Below are 25,586 nucleotides of genomic sequence, written 5' to 3'. Positions count from 1 at the left end.
TTATACTGTTTCTAAAATCCATTGTGAAATGCATTGTAGTGCAAATGCAACGTTTCACAACTGATTACGTAGGATAATGTCTGCGGATTGAAAAACATCTGAATGCTGTTCTGCTACAGGGCAAACTGTTAACTCCTTAATGTAGAAAATGTTTTTCATTTCGCAAACAGAGTTACAAAATTAAGCTGAGTTGTGGGTTTAAGGCTTACAACTTAAGATGAAGTCTCTGAGGATAGGACGGTGTTGATAGTGAATAGAGAAAACAAATATTACATGATTTACAGTCAAATAGAGTTTGTCAGGAATCAGAGACCAATCCTCTTTACAGAATCTCTCCAGATACGCCAGGGTCCTACTCTCTTGTGCACTCATTTTCAGCTCAGCCTACAGGTTTGCAATAGGGTTAAATAAACATTGCCTTTGTGTCACCTTATGTATACAGGCTATAATATTTTACTGCTGGTAAATTCCTAAATATTACTGTGTATTTGTGAACACATCAGTCACTTATATTTGCCAATGTGTTGCCAGTAATTCTGGAGTTGGCTGTGTGAACAGGTGATAAGGAAATTGATATTGTGATCAGCACATGCACATAGGAAATGTATTTTCTTCCACCCCCTATATCCCTGAAATGTTCAAATAGAGCTTTGTTCATCTATGTTTAATCTCTTTGTTTGATTCTGCTACGTTTTACGAAAGATTTGTTCAGCTACAAAGCAAACCGCTGGAGCTCGAGCATCACTTCGAGCACAGTCATGATCTCCTGTTTTAATGTTACAACAAATTCACAACTTGTTTGACACAAACAATGACAACTTGACTGCTGTTAAAAAATGTTTCCCAGATAATTAGCATCAGTTTTTCACAAGTCTCTTAACCAACAGATTTACAGCTTGTTCACTGACAACACCTGCTCAGTGGGGAGGGGGTGGGGGGGTGGATGAGTAAAGGTGTGAACATTTATGCAGGTGTCAGGTGTTGCTTGACGGAGGGAGAACGCATATGGCTTTTTGACCGCTTCATCTGTGTAAACCAAAGGTTTGTTACATGCTATTTAGATGCACGTTCGGATGTATAGACATGTTTATGGATTGGATTTTATCGTGAGAAAATAAAGTTTGCTTAACCAAGAACACGAACGCAAGGTTGGAATGTTATTTTACATTTAACAAGCGCGTCAATCAAGTGCTCAGTCAACAATCCCTCTGGGCTTTAAGTGTAGACTCAGCCCATAGTCAGTGCCACACATGCAGCTCCAAACTGCTCCGTGTGTTCCTGTGTTTCCTGTTTTTACCATCCTTAAAAAAACACATTCCAGTTTTTTGGAAAATACACACAATACGACAAATTAGTTTAACACATTTAATTGTGGACTTTTATATTAATATAAAACAGAAGCAGCAAAATATTCTGTGCAAGGATACAATACGATGTCAATCCCTTCAGGACCTGACAGAAACCAGACAATGAGGGTGTTTTGCAATCATGCCAGTTCCCCTCATCTGTCTGAGAAACAGGATCAAATATTGCTGACTGCCTACCAAGGGAGCACACAAAGGACAATTCACTTCTGCTGAGCAAGAACCTTTTCTTTCTTACCAGTTTAAAGTGCATATTCAATTCCTGTGATAAAGTAGGTGAGTGAGTATGTTGTGATGAGGCATTGTCATTACGTAAACGACTGAGAAGTGGTTGCTTTCCCATTTTTTTCCAATTTAAAAAATAAACCTGTGCAGAAACTAAATTGTACAAGGATGTACAAAATACAGATGACAAATAATACTGTTCAAATTCAAACGTCATCAAAAATTGGTTCAAGACAGTCAACAATTCTTTCATCCAAAACATTAATAAAATAGTTCACATCATTTACATGATAGTTATACTGTCTCATCATAATGTGACAACACATTCGACAGAAAAACATGCTTATTAACAAAGCAGATTGTGCACAGCAGCGGTATATTTATCTATAGGTAGCCAAGGAGACAATCTGCGGAAGAAGAAGCCATAGCTAACTAATAAATATCAAACTCATGTGGACTACTCCATACAAATTCCCAGGATGCATTATAATAACATTAAAAAAGATGTCAATGTATATCAAATCATGTGTCTGTGAGGAGAAGAATCTTTGGGGCACATTCTTTACAACCCTGTCTCTTTGTAAATGTGCTTTAGAGCCAGCCGGCCAGTTGATGAAACCAGCCAGCAACTGGCCAGTCACCTGATCAACCAGCCATTCAGTCAACCAGTCAGCTCGACAGGGAGCTCCCTGCTACAGAGCGCCTCCCACTGGCGGGCCAGGAGACAGATGAGTCTCTCTCTGCTGTCGGCCCCAGGGACATAGATACACCACTGCACCTCACTCTCCGCCCCGCACACAGCCCCTCCCCTCTCCCTCAGCTCCTCCCCTCCAAAGTGGTCCATGGTCAGGTGGCAGAGCAGGTCAGGACCGGGCACGTCGTCAAACACCAGGGTCAGCGCTTGTGGGTATGTCTGGTAACCCATCAGAACTCGGTCGAGGTCCCGGATCCTGCGGGCGTCTGTAAGCTGGTACTTGTCCCTAGACGGGGGTTCCTTGGCAAAGTCTGGCAGCGGGTAGCTGATGTAATCTTCGTCCAGCAGAAAGACATCTGTGCTGGTGAGGATGAGGGTTTTGGGCCGGAGGAGAGGCTGCTGGTTTGGAGGTGACCCTGGGGGGAGGGGGGAGCCTGGACCGGTGCCCGTGGTCTGGACCTGGAAAACCAGCACGTAGAGCAGGATATTGAAGGAGCACAAGGCACCAGCCGGACTCTTCCTCTCAGCCACGATGAAGGTGAGGTCCCCGATCTCCTCTTCGCTGGGGTAAATAAACTTCACCCTGCTGGAGTGGACCAGCTCGTAGTTCTGCATCTTCCCTGCAGGTGGCGACAAAAACCAACTTACTGAAACCCACAGGAGAAGGGCTAAGACTTCCTTCCAAATAAAACATAATTTCACCCTTGATATATTTATTGGAAGTACCAGTGCTTTTGTTCCCAAACTGAGTGTAGAAGTCTTGTTCGGAGGGTTCAGGGGAAGGGGCTTTCTCTAGTAGAGACAGCACCGTCATCAGCTGCTGGAGGAAGTGGTGGGTGCCGTAGCTGTCTCGAGTCAGACAGCAGAGGATGTGGTCTGCTGAAGACCCTGAAGACACCAGAACAAGCCGTTCAACCACAGAGAACAGGTCCACACTAGGAGAGCTCGACATCTATGAAACAAACTGGATACACGCATGCGTGCCTTGTGGAAGACAAGGGTTATGTCCTTATTCCTAATTAAATGCCCAACTATCTAAATAAACTCTCAAAGCAGGGATCTTAAGTCATATTAATGCAAGTGACCAGACCCAGTAGATCTTCTCACCCACAACTCTGAAGTACTGGTCAAACAGTCCCACGTTGACACTCTGCAGGTCACTGAGCTTCATGGCCAGGCAGTAGGACATGAGGAGGTCTGGGTGTCTCTGGTCACATTGACTCCAGTCCCACACTGCTGGAAGGCAAAGAGAACACACAGTGGGAACAGTACAACACTTCAATGTCACCCGATAAGGGAACGGAGGAGTTTAGAGATAAACAGATGGTGTGGTACCAGCCTTGTGGCACGCTCCACACAGACAATAACACTAGCTCGGCCCCCAAGTGCCAGTGTGCCATTGTTGAACTGCTTTTGTAAAGGCAACCGACGAGCCGTGACATTTTGCTCTGCATGCTGGGAGGCCCCGTGTCATCACTTTATAAATGAGACCGCGCGTTGACCAATCAAATTGACCAAAGGGTTTCTTACATCGTTGGTCAGAGAGAGCAGCCGCCGAGTCGTCCAGGAGGAAGTAGAGGGCTTTAGTCGACAGCATGACACAGGAAGTCACTTCGACGTCTGGGGACTTGTAGAACACCACGGACAACCACGAGATGTGCTTCAGCTCCTCGTTCTCGACCTGCACATGGGACACATGGTCTGTTATCACAAGAAACCCAGGAGCCCTCTCTCTTCCCACATCGAAGCTCTGCTTTAGATATTCAAATTTGTCGGGTACGTGTACTGTACATGGCCTTCAAAAAACACTTGATGGCCGATCAATTCAGATTCAGATTGGGGGTGTGTGGGTATGTGTTTGTTTCTGTGGTCAGCGCGAAGGACGTGTACCTCTCCGATGTTGTTGTGGAAAAACTCTAGTAGCTCGTGGCCCTGGAGTCCAGAGAATAGAGTCAGGGCTGGAGACAATGTTAGATGAGAGGGACACTGGTTCTCCTCTGACAGCTTCTGGATCAGAGGGTCGTTGGGGTAGACTAGGGACAGGGTCAGGTGGGGCCTCTGGACACCCTCTGGGACACTGAGAGACACAGACACCCAATTTAAAAAAGGATTCAATCATTTGTGAAGAGGTGCCGGTCCTTCTCCTGCTATTCTCAAGTTGGGACCAATTCAAACGCTTTTCCATGGATTGTTTTCCACGGGCGACGACACGTACCTGTTCAGGGACACCCTCTGACTGGCCTTGGTGGGGGTGGAGGCAGCGTGACGGCCGCTGGAGCGCAGGCCGTGATTGGTCCGAAGGAAGGCCGCGGTCTTGACGTCCCTCAGGGCGGAGCGCAGCTGGCCGAGCTGCGCCTGGAACAGGAGCTTGTCATGCGCCAGAGGGAAGACGGCGGCGACTCCCCGCGGGCCGACCAGGAGCTCCAGCACGTGGCCGTCCCGGTAGCGGTGCCCCCGGTGGGAGCACCCGACGGCGCAGCCCTGCTGGGGGTTCAGCCCGGGGTAGAGCAGGACCGAGGCCAGGGGCACGCGGGTCAGCTTGCTGTCGGAGGAGCGCCGGACGGCCTCCGGCCCCTCCAGACCTCCCTTCCTGGCCGCAAAGTCCACCTTCAGCAAGCACAGGTGCCGCGGGGTCAGGAAGAGCACACAGGGGACACTGCGGGGGTCTCCCCCCACCTGGGCTGGTGCGAGGTGGGAGAGGATGTCTGCCTGTAAGGGGTTCTCACTGCTGCGGCCCTGGTCGCCCGGCGGCCCGGGGGCCATCGTCTCCGGGTCTAACAGGTGGGCCGCGTAGCCGCCGTGGATGGAGTCGCTGTCGTCGAGCTCCCAGGAGTTCAACAGCTGACGCAGGAAACGCGAGGGGGGGGCGGGACCGTCGGGCACCCCTGAGGGAGGCGGCGCCAGCGTGCAAATGTCCGCGTGGATCTCTTTCAAACTCTGGGCGTCGGAGAAGAAGTGCCACTGCGTGTCTCTCATCTTCACCCTCAGGCTGAGACAGGTGTCTGGTATGTCAAACTGGGCAGCCTCTATGTCTGAGTACGGCACTAAACAGTCAGCCACCAGACTATCGGTGAAGAGCTTCAGGTCCTGAGGGGGATCCTTCGCAGGGGCCTGTAGCACCACCAGCAGCCTGTCTGTCAGAACCACACAGGCCGAACACTGCTCTACAACTTCGCCGACTCGGACACAGTGGCACCACGTCCCCCGGGTGATGCGGACCACCTCGGCGGCGCCATCTTGGGGTTCGTCCTCGGGGGGCGCGCCAAGAGAGGACCCGAAACAGCCGGAACCTTCCTCCACTTCCCCCAGCCCCATCTCAAAGTAGCCGTCCCCAGAGCTGGGGCTGGGGCTGCCTAGCTCTGTCCCCTCCCCACCGGGGAGAGCCTCCCCCCTCTGCTTGGACCCCCTCCTCTCCTTCTTCTGCTCCCACAGCGCTGTGGCGATGCGGCAGCAGAGCTGGGTCATGTAGTCCTGGTTGGAGGTGGTGTAGGACTGCAAGTGGAGGGGGAGGACTGGTGTGATGTCGCAGGTTTCCGCCAGGTTTCTGTCCTCGGCACAACAGCAGCAGCTGAAGGAGGCAAACCACAACCATGTCAAGAGACTACTGAGAAGTTGGGTCACAAGATACGGGGGACTTAGCAGTCCCTGCAGGCAATCACTGAACACCACAGGTCTCCATTTTGATTTATTGCCACAAATGTGAAATTGTAGAAAGTTTGAATCACTTTTTAAAATTATGATTACGAACCTGCTGCTCCCAAACCTATTCTGCTGGTTGCTGGAAATTTCACATGACTGCTGGCTCATAAGCTAAAAAAAGGGGTAGAAATGTTGATGTATGTACAGAACAGAAACAATCAGTAACCACCTTGTCATTTGTAATTATTCGCTAAATGTAGTTAGTGGATTACCTGCAGTTTGTCCTCACAAGACAAATTGGTTACATTATAGCATCGCTGGGTAAGTGCATGATCCACAGGAGTCAATATATTTTGGGTAACAAAGGCTTCTTCTTTACATTTCATTGCTAAAACCAAGAGAGATAAAATGTGGGTCTGAAAAGGGATTGATGATAAACCACTTCACAATGTACTGGTTTTGTGTAATGAGAGAAGAAGGTGCATTATAATATCAACTCATGGCAGTGCATTAGTGGAAGGTGTTTATTTTGTTTAGTGGTAACAGTAGTTCATTCCGTGAGAAAGTCAATCCAAGATCCCCTTAAATCCATTTGTTATGGATATATGCCACTGAGAGGAATTCACCCATGCCAACTCAAAGAAGAGGGCTTGCAAGTTGAGTTAAGGAGGCAGACAGAACCATGTAGGTGAGTCAAGTGAGCGTGGGAGCGAGTGTGTAAGAGTGCATATGTGTCAGTGAGCGAGTGTGTAAGCGAGCGAGCGGGGGTGCATGCAGCAGCAGAAGCAGCAGAGGTAGTTCCAGCAGGCCCCGCCCCTCCCCACAGGCCCCGCCCCTCCCAGCAGCCTGATACATACATTATTACCTTGGCTGGAGCTGGCTGGCTGGGCGAGGGAGGGAGAGCAGGGAGCTGCAGAGTGAGAGGAGGAGGAGGGCTGGAGGGCTCCGCTGCCAGACGGCCTGGCCTCCTCACCGGTCTGACAACAGAGATCACCAAGCGCAGCTTTAAAGCACCATGTTTAAAAAGACCCCTTTTACCCCCAACAAAGCAGCTAGAGCACAAGCAGCTTCACAGAGCTGAGGTACTTACTCTTGGCTTAGATATCCATGTTATCCATTTATGTTACATATTTCTACGTCTACATATTTTACTAACTGATGAAATATAAAACTGCAGCTAGGCAAGAAAGGCAAATAGAGGTCATATTAGTATGTGATTCCAAGTCAACTGCGATCTATACTGTCTATCAAGACAATTCTGCAAATGGCTACGAGAGGGACTAGTAACCCGACGTTGAGGAAGAGCATTAACCACATAAAAAAAAAGAACATTGTTCACTATGTACAAATGAGTAAAAAATGACAACCTTTTTCAGCCAACACCAGTCTTTTTTTAAGGATTTTTTAGCGTGAGGACCCAGAACCTTGTTTGTAGAGTCATTACGATCAAGATAATAAGTAGCTGTGCTTGGATTTTAACTGAATCTTTTACTGATAAGATGTAAACAACAGAAAGTTCCTTTTGGACTTGTTTTGAAAGAGTGCACGTCTACCTTTTTTTCAGTGTTTGCCATTCTGTCCTTGGCCTCCTTGGCTTTCTGAATGGCTTTCAACACTTCGACGGTGTCCAGCTCTTTCTCTGTCGGTGCAGTGCAGTCCAAGCATACCTACGTGTGCAAGGGGAACTACATTATCACTTAGCACTGACTGAGGCTCATCATTTTAATTTGAACACAGTTGCTTCAATGTTATCTCAGAGTGGTGGCTGGGAACCTGATGCAACAGGTGAGTCTTCGTTCAGTGTTGTGGGGTCAGATGGCTGAGTGGTTAGGGAGTCGGGCTAGTAATCAGAAGGTTGTTGGTTCGATTCCCGGCCTTGCCTCGGGGGAGAATGTCCCTGTACTTACTGTAAGTCGCTCTGGATACGAGCGTCTGCTAAATGACTAAATGTAAATGTAGAACAACTAAGGAGTGGCTATGTTTCTGGAAGGACCAGAGATACAGGACCAAGCCCAGGCGATTCTACTGTACCTCTGAAGCACGGTCCCAGAACTGGGCCAGAACCTTCGTCCTGTAGTCTGGGATGATGCACATGGGATTGTTGGTCAGGCTGAGCTTCTCCAAACATGGGAGGGCTCCAATGTTCCTGATCTCTTCCAGCTGAGAAATAAACAATGTCATTTCTTGTGTATGTTTATTTTTGTTGTTTTACTTGCTTGGTAGAAAGGGAGATTTTTTATGCATGTCTTGATTTTTTTTTTTTTTTACCTGTCCCAATTTGTTGCCACTCAGATCCAAGTTGACAAGGGAGTAGAGTTTACTGAGTCCCACAAGACTGTCTAGTTGGTTTCCTGCCAGGTTCAAGGTCTTAATGTTCCCAAGCTTTGTATGCACCCCCTCCAGAACGGTTAGCTTATTGTAAGATAAGTCCAGGTGAATGAGGTTGTACAGGTGCTGGGAAAAAACATTCACAACATTAAAAATATATTAAATGATTCCTTACCATTTGAATGCCGTTTTAGTGTTTGATACATTGATGCCGTAGGGATGAATTTTGAATCATGGAGAGTTATACATTTAAACCATGACAATATAATACGTACTTGAAGGTTCTCCACAAGAGAGAGACTGTTGTAACTGAGGTCCAAGAATTCAACTTTTGGTATCAATTTCTAAGGGGAAAAATTGATTCAATTAAAATAAATTACTCTACAAAGGGTACATTCCACTCTCCTTTATCTACAAACAGCCTCTGAAAAGGTCACCAGAAATACCATAAAATATGTAATGGCGGCACCAGTGTGTTTCTCACCACTGAATCATCGATGCGACTGATGTGATTGTGGCTCATGTCCAGAGTGGTGAGGGTCTTCCATGCTGGGATGACGGCAGTTACTGGACAGTCCGTCTCCAACTCATCTGCTTCCCACTGAGGGAACTCAAATGCCTCTGGGACCAGGATGTCCTGGTCAGACACACAACACAGATAGAGGCATTGAGAAGTGTAGCAAATGCATATGAACAGGAAACCAGGGTGACACTGTCTTGATATGTGTGGGGAAAAAATGATGTGTATGTCATCTGTATATCACAGACAACCGAGCATCGTGCAGAACCACAGTTTCTCTAGGTCTAGGACAAACAAAGGCAGTTGATGTTGTACCATCATTGTTTCCGCTGAATGGTGGATGCTCATGGTGGCCAAGCTGGACTTCAAGGAAGGCAGTCCATTGATCTGCTTTGAACTGCATTCACTTATCTTTAAAGATAAATTCACAATTCAAGAAAGAAACTGGATATGTATAACTACGATTTATGAGTATTACCTTCAAGACGTGTTTTTCATATGCGTGTCTTCCTACCTCAATCTGTACAAGTGCTTTGAAGATGGAGAGGTCAAAGGTCAAGGAGTGTTCTTGGATATTACTGGACCCCACTTCCCCTCTCGTTCCTGTAATCTGAAGATAAAGAGTAGAGGTCAAACTCGCACTCATCTATCCCTTCTACAGGATTGCAGCAAAAGGAAAGAGACTTTACCTTCAGATATTTAAGCCGGCAAGTGAAGTCCAGTATATGCCCCAGGTCTGCCTTGGCATCTCCATTGGAGCAGGTTGGCTTGGCCAGCCTCAGCTGTTGTGTGATGGCATAGAGCTGTAGGGGCTGCAGGGTGAACACCTCCCCAGCCACAAGCAGATGCTCTCCTGAGGAACAACATCCACATTCAGCCCCTCACAAGCATGTCCATCCCAAGAGCGCTTCACATTGTTATTTTTGACTATCCCCATAATTGTTTTTAAATAATAAATTAACTTATGGTTTAGTGATTCAGACTTTGGTTTAAAATAACGTTATAAAAGACACAAACCTTTGTGGAATAAGTCTTCTGCCAGGGCAGCTGTGATTCCATTTATTTCCTGAGTAACAAAAAAAAAAGTTTATGAAATGCATTGATATTCTAATTCTATTCGACTTTTACCAAGATTGTCTCTGTGACTGTGCCATAAGTAATTTACTTGACATCCGTTGTCACAAGACAAGCTTTGGGCTAATGGTTAACTAGTACAATTAACTGCTCAGTGTATGGAAAACAAGTAATTGCTGGACAATTGAGGAGACCAAAGGGTAAGGTAAGCAAACAATAAATCTGTTGGGTTAAAGAGAGAGAGACATTTACGTGTTACACCTGAATACTTACATATTGGTGGAAATGCAAAAAACAGGACAGGACCTTAGGGGCAGCTATAGGAAATCTAAGGAGCACTGTTTGTAGGTAGACTTCAAGTTCCTTCTGCCTCTTCTCCACCAGGCTCTTTGAATTTTTACCAATCATCTTTTTGGGTGGTAATAGGTGTTTATCAACCTTCTTCTCAGCTGTCAGCTTGAGTAGAAACACAAACAAACGCATGACATGATAGATGTGCAGAATTATACCAACATTCCTAGATATGGATTACTGTACAACTTGACCACTGTATAAGCTCAGATAAAGTGCATCGCTGGAGTGAGATCGAACGTTGCTAAAGTCGTTAGCTCTTTTGTCACTTACTTTCTCGTGCAAATCATGGAAGTCACTGTAGCGATGCTTTACGGTCCATTTGTGGTCTCTATCAATTACTTCAATGATGTACACCTGCAATAGCATAAAACAACGCAAACTAATTTTGTACAATGCAGAGTAGCTTTTTTGAAATATGGATTGCAGTTTTTTTAAAATGTGGATTACGTAACGTTAGTCAAACGATGGCTGTGCTTTTGCAAGTCAATCTCATTCGTTGGCTAGCTAGCAACACAGTAGCTGGCTAACGTTAGCTAAAATAGTGTACTGCACAGTAGCGTGGCCATAAAAGAAGAAATAAAAACATTATTTGGACTGCATCTTGTAAATATTTTTTGGGGAACATTATCCTTGCTTACTGTACATCAAGTGTGTGGCAGTCACAATATACTGCTGAGACAAGCTTCACTAGTTGAGTACGCTAGTGCCCCTACCAATCCATTGCATTGCTAGTCTACCAAACACTAGCCTACAACAAGCAATACATTTGGAGTGATGAGTTCAAGTTATCTACACGACTCAACGTTAGATGTTTACGTTAGCACTGACTGTTTGTATGGCAAAAAATTCCAGTCAAAACAAAAATATGTTTCTTTTGTGGTGACGCTAGCTAGATAGCAACCAGCTAATAGCTAGCATGAAATCTAGCTAGGAAACGTACGGTATAATTTTCTACAAGTTCCGATCCAACGATGAAGACTTTTCTCTCAACATCCTCGAAGGTGACAGATTCCATGTTGATACTGCACAAGCTAGCAGACACGCTAGCTGTATAAAATATCCTAAATTAAGATTCAAGCTATCTAAAGATGCCTTATGAATGTGATAGCCAGCAGCTAGCTGACTCCTTTTTTCTCCATCTTCGTTGTTGTGACGGCTTGCTGATGCTAGCCAAGTGCAAGTCTGCTGCAACTGTGACAGTTTCGGTGACAGTGATTGAATCATCAAACCTTTATTCAAAAACAACATGATGTCGTTCTATGACCATCAGTAAAACGGCATCACGTAGCTAATCAATCAACGTAATTATTAAAGAAAGAATAAATCAAAAGTAAAAGGAAACGTGTTGGTGTTAAAGAGTGACAGATGGCCGTGATGTGCACGTAGCTATAAGGAGGATGATGTAGATTCACGTAAAACACACGAGATGGCAATACATACATAAAACGTACAACGTTGTTATGGGACTGTGATAATGAAAATGTAGCCTATCTATTTGCATCAACAACCAACGACGAATATCGATGTCTTCCAATTGCTTAAATATTAACTTCACACAGTGAACTGCTAAGTTGAGTCCAACACAGTATTAGCCTCGTTGGACTAAGAAAGGATGGAATGGTCCATTCTTGATTGGATCACTTAATCTTATTACAGAAAGATTGTACTGACCATTTTCATTAATTTATCAGTAAAATGATGGTGTTTAACAAATGTTTCAACTATGTGTAATTTACAAGAATTAGTCTCAAATATATCTAAAGCTCCACAGCGAGCCTGCAAAATGAAACACCCCTAAGTGTCCTTGGAAGTCGAACGGTCCGAGTGTATATAAAGCAAGTGCACTGCATAGAGACATGATCCGTTTAACTGTCACACTTGTGAGACACAAGACATTATAATAGGTAGGCTATATAGACAGACAGTAAACCATCAAATCTTTACAGCAGGAAACCCACCCGCTTATTTAAAACGATTTGGCTCTGCTGAACTCATCCAGTTTTAATAGTTTAAGTAAAACAACTAGGAGAAAAGGGTGTGACTGTCAGTGCTGACACTGTCGCTACAGTCGTGAGCAGGCAAGCTGCTGAGAGAGGCACACCACCAGGCTATGTACTATCTAAAGCCCGTGGTAAAGAAAAAGTCAGAGAGGATAGTAAAAAGGTAGGATTTTAGGGGCATTCGTGTGGTAAACCACGATATACAAACCCCAAGAAAGCATTATTTGTTCCCTCGCTACTGTCTGCAGCAGAGAAGATAATGTGAAGAGCTTCAAAGAAAGCAAGTAGCTGCAAGCCAATGCTTTTCGAAGAAGATATGTGTGGCAAGGGCTTGTGCCAATGGCCGGTCTATAATAATGGACCTGCCGTCCTCAAAGACCACCTGAAGGATGACTTAAAGAGGGACAGTAACCGTTGGTACAAGTGCGGAAGGAGACAAGGGTATTGGGGCAAAAGAGGACGGGTCAGCGGACACCATCCTCAGTTCCAAAGAAAAAAACGACCCCGTCCATCAGGCTTGGTGATGTCACTGCGTCCTGTCAACATCAAAGGCAGAAGAGCACCAGGTATGAGGGCCCCAAGAAACACTAACCAATTTTTAATGCACGAAAAATACCAGATGATGCATATGCGTTCAGACTCCATTGGCACTGATAGTGGGTCGGACTGTGAAATGGATTTTACTGACATGGATTCATATCTTGGCGTGCTGGAGAACGCTAGGGGCGCACTGCTCGACAGTCCAGATCTCTTTCCACAAGATCCAATCCGGTTCTTCCCTCGGCAAATGGCAAAGCACCAACAATTTCCATTCTTCACTTTTGGAGAGCTTTACCAAGAGGAGAGTATGCAGTACTTTCCATCTGAGGACGATGTAATACAAAGCGAAGATTTCATGCAAAAAGACTTCATTGACTTTTGTGACACATTTCGTGGGACCGAACACGTAGCCTAGTGACCATGATTGTCAATTTGACAGTGTTTACAATGTACGCTACGTATTAAAAAAACATGTATGGAACAAAGGTACTATCGTCAAATTAGACACATTTGAAGTATTCATGTCCATATTTTCTATTACTGCTATGGATATCTAAAGAGCTGTTGGTAATGTCATGCTACATTGGAGGGCTGTGGTAGTAGGAGTGAAACCTATCCGCCAATCACATTGAAGGAGATCATCCCTATTGCTTAATTCTGTCATTGCCTTTACTGTACGACGAAAAATAAATGACCGATTCATTATAAACGTGTTTCTGACTATATGATTGTATCTGCAATACATTACATTGTTTACACTTTTCTAGGAGACAATATTAACGTCCGGGGAATTACGTAATAGTCATAATTTAAATCTGTCACTAGACTGGGTTAGTATGCCACCATATCATGTTTCAGTTTAGCCAATCTTGACACACGGTATGTGATTAAAAACAATGAACAGAAAGAGAATAATAATTGTAGCAGACATTGAAACTATTCAATGTGATCAACAAACACCTTTACTTGATTTTAGGTGTCCTGATTTTTTGCATGCAGGCGAAAGGAATGGATAAACAAAAATGTTTAATCTTTATTTGCATAACTCATAAAACATTCCTTTATCACCTACTGCACGCTTAAATGGCACGTAAATGAACCTCATAGTGTGCGCAGAAAGCGCATCTGTCTGTTGTGGGATAATTAGGCATGCTCACATCTAGTAGGCTAGGAGAGACATGTTTTGTCTGGATAAATGAATGCTGGTATCCACAATATGGCGCAGTTTAAGTATACAAGTGTTGCCCTATTTTACACAAGGCTGCTGTCTCTCTTCCTCGGTTTCTGTAAACACCCAGCTGAAAGGATCATTGTCCCGGCCTGTATTAAAAGAGGAGTGGAGGAAGGGGGAGGAGGGGGTTTCTCCTGCGTTTTAGGTCTGGGATGTTTTTGTTCCACACATTAGAGGCAATATCGACTTTGAGCTTCTGACTTTTTAGCCATCATAATAAACTGCCCAACAACATAACGTAAGAAATGCTGTATTTATATTGCCTTCTATCTATTTAGTAGACCGCACTAGAGCGCTGATCCTCTTGTGTCATAAAAATGAGGAACTACGTTAAGGATGTAGTCCTAATAATACTACCATTTTGTCTGCACTACAGATACCACGACCACTGAGAACAGTGAAGGTTTACCTCTTCTTGAATCCTAATGCTTGTTCTGGACATTATGCCATACAAAAGTAGCCTACCTTTTGTGGATAATTGAATAAAGTTACCTGGCTGTAGTTTATAGGCACAACTTATAAAAGCACTGTTCTAATGTTTTTGTCTGGTCATCCAAAACTTGGTTTATGGCATTACAACAACCGTGAACTTGCCAAACTATAAGAAGAGAATACTAATTTGTCATTAAATTCAGGAATCAAAGTTCCTTTTGAAACAAAAGAGAGGTAGTCCTATGCTGAATCACTGACATATGTGGACGGTATGTTTCAAACCCAAAAATGACATTGTTTACTTAAATGAATGATTCTACAACATGTGATGACTGTGGTGCATACATTTGAGCCCATCTTCCTTTATAGGCTCTGCTTAAGCCTCACTTACGCAATGCGAGCCTGTCAGGTGACCCAACAGAGCAGGAACAGTTCTCCCAGGCTGTCGGGAGGGAACCCATTTGACAGACTATGGAGTGTCAGGTCTGTCTGTAGTCAACTGACAACGTGTGAGGGTGAAATGTTGAATGCTTTCATTTGTAGTAATGTTAAGTTATTGTATGGGGCAGCATGTTGCTATTCAGGTTAATAATGGAACTGATTTGTTTCGAACCGAGACAAAATCCACTCCCCCTCTATACCAAAAAAGCTGCAAGCCTACATTAATATCATTGTATGGAAGCCAAGCTTCTATACAATGATACTAATGTAAAGTGGAGGCTTCATTAAAACCCATGACGTCTCTCTGCTATCTAGGCCTTCCACAACCACACAGTCATGTATTGAGTGCATAAAAGATGCACTCACACACTCAGGCACCTCCTCAACTTGGTGAGAAGGCATAAACTAAGACAGAAAATGTATTGTAAGTATTGTATCCATATGTCAAATTTCAGTGTGAGAATCATTTGTGATTTGCCCCTGACCCAATTCAAATTCAAACGGGGCACTTGCAGTACTGCAGAAATGGATACGGGTCGAGCCAGGGATTTATAGTGGTGGGAGTGAGAGGTGTGTGTTAACCAGGAAGAGCTGCAAGTCAGCAAGAGTGGAAAAGTACAGCGTTCTGAAGATGTCGACATCTCGGTGGATGGATAAAACACTATCAGAAGCAGAACTGTGGAGCTGTATTAAGTCGTGTACATTCATAGCTATGCCGTGATGATAAACTAATATCCTTTTGAATTATTAGAAGCCTTCCTACTTCGTCATACTTCAATCCTATTTCAACACTGATACCAAAAGTCTTGTCTTAAGGATTCTCAATTCATCCATATCTGACTTTGTCCCTAAGTGTGTATTTGAGTATGGGTTCCCAAACACAGCACATAGCAGACATTACTGTGTCTGTATGTCAGGGAGAAGGGGGGGAGGGGGAGGAGGAAGAGAGTAGGAGGGTTGTTATTCTGACTGTTTTAGGCCAACCCTCTGATGTCACATGTTCCTCTGCTGGGGCTTGCCCTTGGCAACAGGTACTATCAACAGTATATAGCCCTTTAAAGAAACGTCTCCTAATCTGTACAGTCGAATGAAATTAAAAGGGCCCCTTAAGAAGGATTACAAAGTTATACTGAACTGAACTAAAACTATGTGTGTTTTCTAGTTGTGCCAGACTCGTGCAATTGTTTAAGATTGCACGACAGGTTAAGAATAGCCGAATAGAAGAATAGTTTATTTCTGGCAAGATGGGGAAATATTTCACAAGTTCCTGGAGAATCTTTCAGATAAGTGTAGATCTCTCTCGGTCCTCAGAACCCTCCCACTTCACTGTGCATTCCTGTGACTTGTTTGATTTGCAGACACAGTATGCACCATTTTGTCTCTCCTCTCTAATTTTGGCAATTGGAAAGAATAGTGATCCACTTAAAGGGACATAATCACGTACCGAATCACTACAGAGACACATTTTGAGACACATTTCTCCTTTCTCAGTAAGGTCCACACAATGGCAAATGGTTTACTTAACAAACACCCGCACCATACCACAACAAAACACTTTGTTAGGGTCCTATGTACGCATGACAGATGCACAGCACTTGATGGGGATACTGTTTCAACAGTTGTGACACAGTTGTCACAAAAAAAAGCAAGCTTCATGTCACAGTCCCTGGGAGACCTCTCTAAGGTCCATAATGCAAAATGGCAGTTGAGTCTTTTGTTTGTGTGTTATGTCATGGCTGTGAGCTGCTCCTCCTCCTCCCTTTGCAGTATCTGACAGGCCAACAGGCGGCAGTGATGTCAGCGAGGAGGAGGTGAAATAGGAAACCACAGCGTCCTGTTTGTGCGAGCCATGAAAGGGAAAGGCTACAGACCTGGAACAGCATGCACCCAAGCTATAGCCTTTTGAGTGGATGAATTAACCCGTCCATTTGTCGATATGCTTAAAAACTATTTTATAGGGCAAAATAAGTAGTTGATCATGTCCATTGATACACATTATGTTGCAGTTTCTCTGACTGAATTTGAAACACATTTCAAAAGCTTTTGTTGTAAACACATTTTGCTAGTAAACTGCCTTTACTACAGCCCTTGCATATCAGTGCTCTATGTTGGCTCCCTTATCTTGTTTCCTATTAATCTGCTGCAATCTGAAAATAGAATGAAGTGTTTGCTTCCCACCTGCTGCTCAGCCTGTGCTCTGCACAGTGCAAGTGCAGCAACTGTTTTACACCGTAATACAGAGTTAAGAGGCAACCTACAGTACTTAATGTAACCTTCTTCGCAAGAAATTCACAGAATCAGTTAGAGTAGAGACCTATTTATTATGAAAAGTACCACGAGAAACTGTCATTAAGGAAACTTTCAAATACAACTGGGTGCATTATCTGATTATTATTATTATATATAATTATTTTGCATTCTTATACCTTCACCTGGGTGCATGTTCTTGCATTACTACAGTGTAACTTCACCTGAAGGCTTTGCAATGGAAACTGATAAGGCTATCAGAAGTGCTGTCAGCAAACTATCCAGCTGTCAAGTAGGCACTTTAGTTGCACTGCTTAAGAACACTAAGATAAATTCATAAAAAATATGTAGATATTTAAATAGACTTGTATAGAACACTTTCATAAAATATGCTCATTCACAACACTGCCTTAAGATGTGTATAAAGTTAAGGGGATATGCACACATGATTAGAAAGGGTATGGGACCAAAAACATTTATTATATTGTATCTTAGTTTATGCAAAATGGTATTACAATGCTTTACACCAAAGCAAATTAAAATGCATCATGTTCATTACTTATGACAGTTATTCCAAACTGTATGCAAAACAATGCAGTTGAAGGGAGGAAGACCGAGTAAACAAGACCTCGTGAGTCTGAGGAAATGCTGCCCTACTTCTGCCCCCTAGTGGATGAGAATGGAAGAGACAACTGTATGGGGAATCATGATTTTCAAGTTGCACTTACTAAAGACACGTTTGGTTTTATATACATTGAATGGAGAGACCTTGTCATATGGATGTTGTCCTTTGAGAGGCTTTAAGTTTTCTTCTGGCATCCTTGTGCTTTTTGCGATACTCCTGTAAAAACATGATATTGATTTATAGTCCTTGGTACTGTGCTTTTTTGGTATCGATGATGATGGAAAAATGTGTATATTTTTTCCAAACAAAGTAACAAATGACAGAATATGAGGGTTGGAGTGTAGATTATTTACCTCTACAAGAGACGCCCTATTCTCCTCCCACTTCTCCCTCTGATCCTCAAGCTTGGTGGTTCTACAAAACGCTTTGGGACCCTCTGATAATATAGGAGAAAGTACAATTATGAATGCACACACGTCATGAAGCCGAGAAGTCTAGAAGGTAGCACTTTTTTTTTTCTTTTTTTTTTTACTTGGCAGATGTAAGGAAATTGATGATCTGCCACCAGGTCAATCTGTGTGTCAAGGTCAGTCTAGACGGGGATTTTCGTGGGAGCCCTTAGATCCTACCTATCAATCGCTCATCATCTTTGTGGAAGAAGAAAAACTTCTTCTTTGGGATTACTTCTTCCCTAGAGAACAAAACCCAAAGAACTTGTAAGGCGTTTCACAAATAGGACCGCAATAGAGATTCATTTCATATTGGCCATGCCTTGTTCTGGTTTACTTGTTGTGTTCCAACACTGATTTATCACCCTGTTCTTACCTCGTGGCTTCAGCAGCAGTAATCTGGTCCTCGTCTGCAGCCTCCTCCTCCTCCGAGCTGCTGTCCTGGAAGCGAGGGTCCGCCTGCCATGATACCTTCACCGCCCTCAGAGTTTCCACCTTGTACTCCTCTGACAACACACATGAGGACCAACGTTGTGACACTCCAGCCACATCAATCATAGGCTAAAGGATGACGGAAGGATGAATGTCTGTTCTTTAAGAAGACGAGAAAAAAAAGATCTGATGGGGACAGTCTGACGTCGCGATGCCATTGCATTACCTTTCTCAGTGGCGTTATCTGCCTCTGCGTTGTCGCCAAAGAAGGAGAACTTGAAGCCAGAATATTCGTCCTTCTCAGCATTTGATGGGAGACAAGGCGCCAGCAGGGATGTGTCCGCTTCTGCTGTCTGACTCGGCTCTCCTCCCTCCTCCTCCCCCTCTCCTCCTACCTCCTCCTCTTTGTCCCACGCAATGTCCTTCACCACATTTTCACTTTGCTTTGTGCTTCCAAAAACTGTTTTGAGGTCTTCCGCAACATCATAGTAGATCTCCTTGGACACCTCCGGAATCTTCTCTGCCTCCTCCCGTTTCTTACGTCTCGCAGCTTTACTGTAACACAAACAATAATAGTTTGTGTTACAGTGATAATCGAGCTCTTGTTACACAGTCATCAAATGAATCTGCAGAGACGGTCATCCCCCGTCTTCCTCTCTGACATACCTTTCCTTCTGCACAGGCTTTGTTTCAAAGGCTGCATGGTCCTCACGCGTGGGATCATATTGCAATGTGGAAATATCTCTGCAACGGAAAAACCAACTCATTCGACTTTGACGTGGCATTTCAAGCTTTCAGGAGAAGGCCATGACCTTCACATGCAATTAACTTATGTTATGCAAGGTGTGGTGACATGAAAGGTGGCATTCAAAGGTAAAAGTGTGTCTGAACCTGAACGTCATGCCCTTGGCAGGAGCTTTGCTGCTGCCGGTGGTCAGGGTGTTCATTTTGAGCAGGTTTTGTAGGATATCCAGATTCTTCTTCTTTTCCTCGTCTAGTTCACACTCATTCGGAGTGGATTTATTCTCTACAAATAACAGACAGCAGATGAACGTCTAAAACATCAAAGAATGAACGGTCACCCAAGGTCAGGGTCATTACCCTACGCATAAGGAGTTACCTGGTGCCTCTGATTCATTATCACTCTCAAGGAACCTTGAATCCATGTGAAACCGCTCATCTGTTCCAAACCTCGACTGCAGGTGCATGAGCTGAATTTAAAAGAATATGAAATGTTGGTAACAGTGGGGTCCACAAATCCTCATCTTATAACACCAAATCTTATCAATGTACTCACCTTCTGGCCAGATTTGCCTTCAAACTGGGGTTTGATCTGGAACATCTCACTGTCCTCATTTTCATCTTCATCTTCATCCTCACTGTTACCAAATAGTTTACTGGCATTTTTCTTTTTGGACACAGTCAAAACCAATCAACAAGCATGTGGTTAGGGTTCAAAGTAAACTATTTTATATAGTTAAAGCTACATTTTAAATGTCAATGAACTTATGGATGTAAGCCCCTTGATACCTTTTCTTGGTCAGATGCTTTTTTGCTGGAAGGCAGTTCCTCCCTATTGGAATCCTCCTCCTCGCTAGATGGGCTGTTCTGAAACAGCTTCTTCTTAGGTGTTGGAACATTTGAGGCACTCAGTTCTGCCTCATCACTTTCATCGTCAGAGCCAAAAACTATATGTTTGCTCTTATCTGCTGTTGGTGTATCCTTCAAAAGAGAATAGTACCCAAAAAAATCCAAAAAAGCAACAAACAGTAAGACAACATGGTTAGTAACACAATGTGATCATGAGAGCTGGTGACGAGCGACAACGAAGAGACGAGACCAACCTCAGCACAATAATATTGTTTTTAACTGTGTCAAATACAACCTTTTAATTGCAGAATTCTCTCCATGTCGACAAAATTGAATGTGTTTTTAGTATACTAGTTATAGTGTATTGTATGGTATTGTATATGTTGATGATTGTAAATTTCAGGGCAATTCAGTTTTTACTGCGAGGCCGAAGTGTTCGTTGTATGGTTTCTTCTTATCAATAAATCATTAACAACTACCACTGGACTCACCACTTTAGCCAGAGCTCCTTGGATGAGTTTCTTCTGCTGCTCTGCCTCTTTCTGCCTCTGCTCCATAGCAGCCAGGCGCTTCTGGTTGTCCTGCAGCTGCTTCTCTGGGACAATGACCCTCTGTGGCCTCCCTGACAGGTCCGCCGTCTCTTGCGCCTGCTTAGCTAATCGAGTCTCTGAGTCCTTAACAGACCCTCCATCTTCTTCTTCCGAGGCGTCCTCTTCTCCACTACTCCCCGACAGCTCGCTGGAGGAGCTGCCACCGCTCGAGATCGTTTGTGCTTTTGTGACAGAGGATTTCACTAAGGTAACCTCACTTGGATCCATGACCGTTTCGAGCTTCTGTTTTTTGGACGACGCGTCGGTCTTGCTTTTGTCGTCAAGTGGACGCTTCAGACAACTGTTTTCCTCTGGACCTTGTAAATTCCCTATGAGATGCTTTGTCCCCTGGAAGGCAGGGAGAGGTATTGAAGAGTTCCTCTTTTTCTTTTTCTTCTTCTTCTTCTTGTTCTTTGTGTCCTCATCACTACTGTCCTCTCCTAATATGGATGCTAGAATCTCCTCTGGTGTTGTCCCTTTTTTAGGCACTGGTAACTTGCATGCAATGGTGTTTTGTACCGGGGAAACCTCAGAGACTTGACTGGGTCCAGCTTGTTCATCAGAGTCCTGTTCACTGTCCTCATCTATTCTGTTTGAGGACTCTTTTGCAAGCTGCTCCAAATATTGTAGTGAAATCTCTAATCTGTGACAGTCAGTAAACATAGCCTCATAATCGGAATCCCCGCTTTCTTCAGATTCTTCATCGTCACCCTCATCATCCCCATCACCACATTCCAACTCTGAGAGATGTGGTTTCACTTTAGAGAGGGCCTTCATACAAGACGTTTTCACTTCAGCCGTGTGTTTTTCAGAATCGTTCACTGGTCTTGGAGCAGTTTTCCAAGATGACTCGGACTTCTTCTGTTCGGGACCTGTTGCTGTTTTCCTGGATGTGAGGATTTCATCAGTGTCTGCCGAGTCATAGTCCTCCTCAGAACGTTGATGGTTAGGTTTGGTTTTCTGTAGTGGGCAGGATCGTTTGGGTATCGGCATGTAATCGTCTCCAACCACCTCTAATTTTTCATCATCATCATCCTCCCCTGCCAGGCCATCCTGTGAATGATGCTGTGAGACCAGCAACCTTATTTCTTCGTCAGATCCATCTTCACCGTCAAATATGCGCACACTGGGGAGTGGAGGCTTCCTTGGAGCTGGTTTCTGTTTAACTGTATTTAGTCCATTTTCTCCCGTGCATTTTTTCCCGCTGGCTTTTGGATTTTCACCATTCATGTCCACATCAGAATGAGCGTTTGCTGTTAATTTGCCTGGCAAATCATTTTGAATTTTAGTTGAGAGGGCTTTCTGTGGTGGAAACTCTCCTCTTCTCTTCTTGCTCATTTCATCATTGGCCTCCAGTATTTCCCAGCTTAGCTGGGACACTGGCGTGAGGCTCACAGTGTCAGCTGAATTATTCAGCTTCTTGATGTTGTGGCTGTGCTTTGATGGATCGTACTTAAAAATGTGGATTGGAGTAAAGGGAAAATTTGTACCAACACTCATTTGTATACGTGAAATAATTAAGTCACATTCTATGAGAAAACAGTAATCGTAAACCAAAAATAGTTCCGATGGGCTGAAAGGAAAGTAAAAGGATATATTTTTCTTGCCTTGACATTTGATATGTAAGATTGGAAGGACTCGTCCAAATTTGCTGACGATCCAATCCTATATGAATACAAAAGAAAACAGAAATGCTTTATATACACTCAGCTTAGCAATACAATCTAAAGGCAATATATTTAGTAAAATACTATATGCCATTGCAGTCATGCAGTAATGAACCATGCAGCGTGTAAAAAACTGAGCAGACCTTGTGGCCAGGGACCTCTGTTCCTGGGACAGCTGCATTCATATGATAGTTCTCCACTCCAGCCTTCTTCAAGGACTCTACTAAATTCTCTTTCTGGTCCTTCTTCTTTTGTGCATCTGGCTTCTCTGCAGCTTGTTGGCGCTCTTGGGCTAGTCTGCGAATAACACACAATTTTCACACATGACTAACTCTTTGCAGAATAGGTCATGCTGTTAGGCACTTTCGACATATTTTCTTAAATAAACTTCCCATCCTGACAGCAACCAATAAATATAAGGTACAGTCAAATAAAATATATACGTTATCTGTGGGCGTTATAGGACTATAATCATTAAGGTTGGACACTAAGGCACTAATTATTGGACAACATAAATGCAATGATGGACAGGCTACTCTGTCTGTGCAAAACTTGCTAGGTTTGCAAAACGTGCCTTCCTTCCTTTTTGTCAGAGTTCTCTGTACATGCATACATATCACAACCAGTTACAGAATACTGCTAAATAATCCAGCTTGTGTTAAGGACACCGCTTAAGTACCTGTGTAAAAAACTTTCTTTGGCCACTTCAATCTGCAGCGTCCCACCTTTCCATTTTGACTTGTTCAACACTGTCACACCTGTCAGTAAAAGTACAACACAATCATTCAGCTTTCTATTGTTGTTGAGTTTTCAGTAAGTAAACCTGTAAGTCACGTACATCTCTTATATTCAGCATCAGAGATTTTTATATTGATGTATCCAAATGTCTTGTAGGGGACTCCTGGAAGAGAGAGACAAGAATATTTTAGTGCAATGAACATAATTAAAAGAACCAAAACTACTTCGGAACCCCTCAAAATGACCACTAACACTAGGTGTGTTCGACTTGACGCAGCGCCGGCGGCGCCGATAGCTGCTTCAAGTCAGCCAGGCTGCAGGCGACGTGCTGTGAACGGCTGCAGGCAACGCCGGTGCTGAATGAAGTCGAACGGACCGATTGTAACTCTGATATGACCTTACCATCGTCATCCTTTCTTGTCAAGAGTTCCACATCTTGCACATCACCAAATTTTCCAAATCTGTCCTTCAGATCCTTCTGGGATATAGTGTGACTCAGGCCACCGATATACAGACGTTTCGCTGCCATCCTTCAGGATCAATGCTTCTAAATTACATCTGTGAACAACATTACACATCTGTCAGCAAGAATGAAGCATGGGAGATGAGCCTCGGAAGCTACTACGTCCTGACAATCCACCGATTTGGTTGTAACCTTTTCAGAAACAAGGGTTACCAATAGTTAACAACATATGGCTCGACTCAATGTATATTACCAAAAGCATTCAATATGGCACTCAACACTTTAAGAAAAACAATATTACTAGGAAAGAATGGTGGATATTTAAGCAAATGTTTACTTCACATGGATCCAACTGGTGTTCCGGCTAAATGTTCGGTGGAAACAGGAGCTGATATTTGGTTCCACGATTAAAGGTTCCACGCTTTAATCAGGGTTGCATTTATTTGCATGTACCTTTGCTTTAAAATCATTACCAGTAAAAATAAATAAATAAATAAAAGAATCAAACAATGTCGTTTCCAAAAAAAGCCATACGTGAATAGTAAAGTTTGGTGTTAAGTCTACAAACTTAGGCACCAAAGATTTGTTCTAAACCGACGGCATGTGCGCCCGCCGGTGTTCCGGAGAATTCAGTTCCCCGGTTCCCCCTTCCTTGCGCGTGCGCGAAAACACCACGTTGCTTGGTTGAGCAGAACAACACAATGTCAGACTGGGCACTGAAATTCTTGGGACAAGACAACGCAAAGCTTAAAATCCAATCAGAATGATAGTGATTTAACCTGGCTAGAACTACTTCACACTTTCCCCTGTGCTGATAATATTACAGAAATTATGTTAGCAGCCATTTTATGCCAAGGCTCAGCAAGCTTTGCAAACACATTGGCCACGGCTGAATACTAACTTTATAAACCTAACTAACCTAAAGAAAAGTGGGGTACAATTAGTGCAATATTGCAATAGTGACTGTGTAAAGTAAAGTGGCTAGTGAGAAGTGTATCAATGTCCATATCAATGTCCATTCAGAAGCCTGATGACCCTTAAAAAGAAACTGTTGTCCAGTCTGGTAACAGTCTTCAAGAATCCTGCCAGCTTTCCTGAGGCATCGTGTGTCGTAGGTGTCCTGTAGGGCTGGGAGCTTCCTGCCGATGATTAACTCAGCAGACCGGACTACATTATAGGGCCTTGCCTTGTGGTCCCTCTCTTTGCAGCTTCCATACCACACTGTGTTGCAACCAGTCAGTATGCTCTCTATAGTGCATCTGTAAAAGTTAGTGAGGATGACTGAGTCCATGCCAAACGTCTTCAGTCTCCTCAGGAAGAAGTGACGTTTCCGGGCCGCTTTGACCACCTTGTCTGTGAAAAAAAAGATTAAGTGAGATCATTGCTGATGTTCACCTTGAGGAACCTGAAGCAGCAGTACCTTTCCACTTCGGATCCGTTGATGTATAGGGGTGCATGCTCCTCCTCCTGCCGCCTCCTATAGTCTACAATCATCTCCTTAGTCTTGCTGACGTTGAGAGAGAGGTTATTGTCCTGGCACTATGATATCACTGTATCAACCTCCTCTCTGTAGGCTGACTCGTCACTGTCAGAGATGAGGCCCACAATGGTTGTGTCGTCAGCAAATTTGACAAGGAGGTTGGAACTGTGCGTTGCCGCACAGTTGTGCGTGAACAATGAGAACCGGAGAAGGCTGAGCACACAGCCCTGTGGGGTGCCTGTGTTGGTGATCAGAATGGAAGAGGTGCGGTCACTGATTCTCACCACCTGTGGCCTCCCCATCAGGAAGTTGAAGACCCACTTTCATAGGGAGGTGCTCTCCCTGGAGGCCTGAGGAAAGTGGTTCCCCCCTCCTATGTGAAGTGTCATCTACACATCAGTCTATTACACTGTGGTCCCCCCCGCCCCTGTAACAGTTTGTAAACCAACCAAAAACCATTCAT

General features: G+C 44.0%; 3 protein-coding genes across 7 annotated transcripts; 1 reads left to right on the top strand and 2 right to left on the bottom strand.

Moving 5' to 3' along the window:
- Positions 1-1,339: 1,339 nt before the first annotated feature.
- On the bottom strand, positions 1,340-11,751 carry nisch (nischarin). Of its 3 annotated transcripts, none has more exons than XM_047025414.1 (21): positions 11,139-11,739; positions 10,469-10,552; positions 10,118-10,300; positions 9,788-9,836; positions 9,460-9,623; positions 9,285-9,380; positions 9,086-9,181; positions 8,735-8,887; positions 8,526-8,594; positions 8,191-8,376; positions 7,954-8,082; positions 7,476-7,589; positions 6,788-6,899; positions 6,195-6,310; positions 6,032-6,093; positions 4,499-5,851; positions 4,174-4,360; positions 3,814-3,964; positions 3,391-3,519; positions 3,010-3,171; positions 1,340-2,903 (listed from the first exon to the last, which is right to left on the bottom strand). In XM_047025414.1, the coding sequence occupies exons 1-21, from the start codon at positions 11,211-11,213 to the stop codon at positions 2,251-2,253; spliced, it is 4,323 nt and encodes a 1,440-aa protein (XP_046881370.1). In that variant the 5' UTR covers positions 11,214-11,739; the 3' UTR covers positions 1,340-2,250. The 3 variants fall into 3 exon arrangements, with proteins under 3 accessions (XP_046881370.1, XP_046881371.1, XP_046881372.1); XM_047025415.1 differs by having other exon boundaries at positions 3,391-3,516; positions 11,139-11,738; XM_047025416.1 differs by lacking the exons at positions 1,340-2,903; positions 3,010-3,171; positions 3,391-3,519; ... (2 more) ...; positions 4,499-5,851; positions 6,032-6,093 and having other exon boundaries at positions 6,222-6,310; positions 6,780-6,899; positions 11,139-11,751.
- Positions 11,752-12,053: 302 nt separating this feature from the next.
- Positions 12,054-13,451, top strand: wu:fb55g09 (coiled-coil domain-containing glutamate-rich protein 1). Its single transcript, XM_047025202.1, has one exon. The coding sequence runs from the start codon at positions 12,497-12,499 to the stop codon at positions 13,151-13,153; it is 657 nt and encodes a 218-aa protein (XP_046881158.1). The 5' UTR covers positions 12,054-12,496; the 3' UTR covers positions 13,154-13,451.
- A 3,747-nt stretch (positions 13,452-17,198) lies between these two features.
- Positions 17,199-24,237, bottom strand: nol8 (nucleolar protein 8). Of its 3 annotated transcripts, none has more exons than XM_047026000.1 (17): positions 23,981-24,237; positions 23,583-23,738; positions 23,281-23,343; positions 23,122-23,200; positions 22,586-22,739; positions 22,372-22,440; positions 20,677-22,236; positions 20,126-20,317; positions 19,893-20,003; positions 19,716-19,806; positions 19,487-19,622; positions 19,262-19,339; positions 18,822-19,150; positions 18,540-18,669; positions 18,344-18,405; positions 18,068-18,150; positions 17,199-17,930 (listed from the first exon to the last, which is right to left on the bottom strand). In XM_047026000.1, the coding sequence occupies exons 2-17, from the start codon at positions 23,707-23,709 to the stop codon at positions 17,862-17,864; spliced, it is 3,333 nt and encodes a 1,110-aa protein (XP_046881956.1). In that variant the 5' UTR covers positions 23,710-23,738; positions 23,981-24,237; the 3' UTR covers positions 17,199-17,861. The 3 variants fall into 3 exon arrangements, with proteins under 3 accessions (XP_046881956.1, XP_046881957.1, XP_046881958.1); XM_047026001.1 differs by having other exon boundaries at positions 23,945-24,007; XM_047026002.1 differs by lacking the exon at positions 23,981-24,237 and adding an exon at positions 23,897-23,972.
- Between the last annotated feature and the right edge of the window lie 1,349 nt (positions 24,238-25,586).

This window comes from Hypomesus transpacificus, chromosome 9 (assembly GCF_021917145.1).
Source record: "Hypomesus transpacificus isolate Combined female chromosome 9, fHypTra1, whole genome shotgun sequence".
NCBI classification, from domain to species: Eukaryota; Metazoa; Chordata; class Actinopteri; order Osmeriformes; family Osmeridae; genus Hypomesus; species Hypomesus transpacificus.
This window is presented reverse-complemented; position numbering and strand designations above follow the sequence as displayed.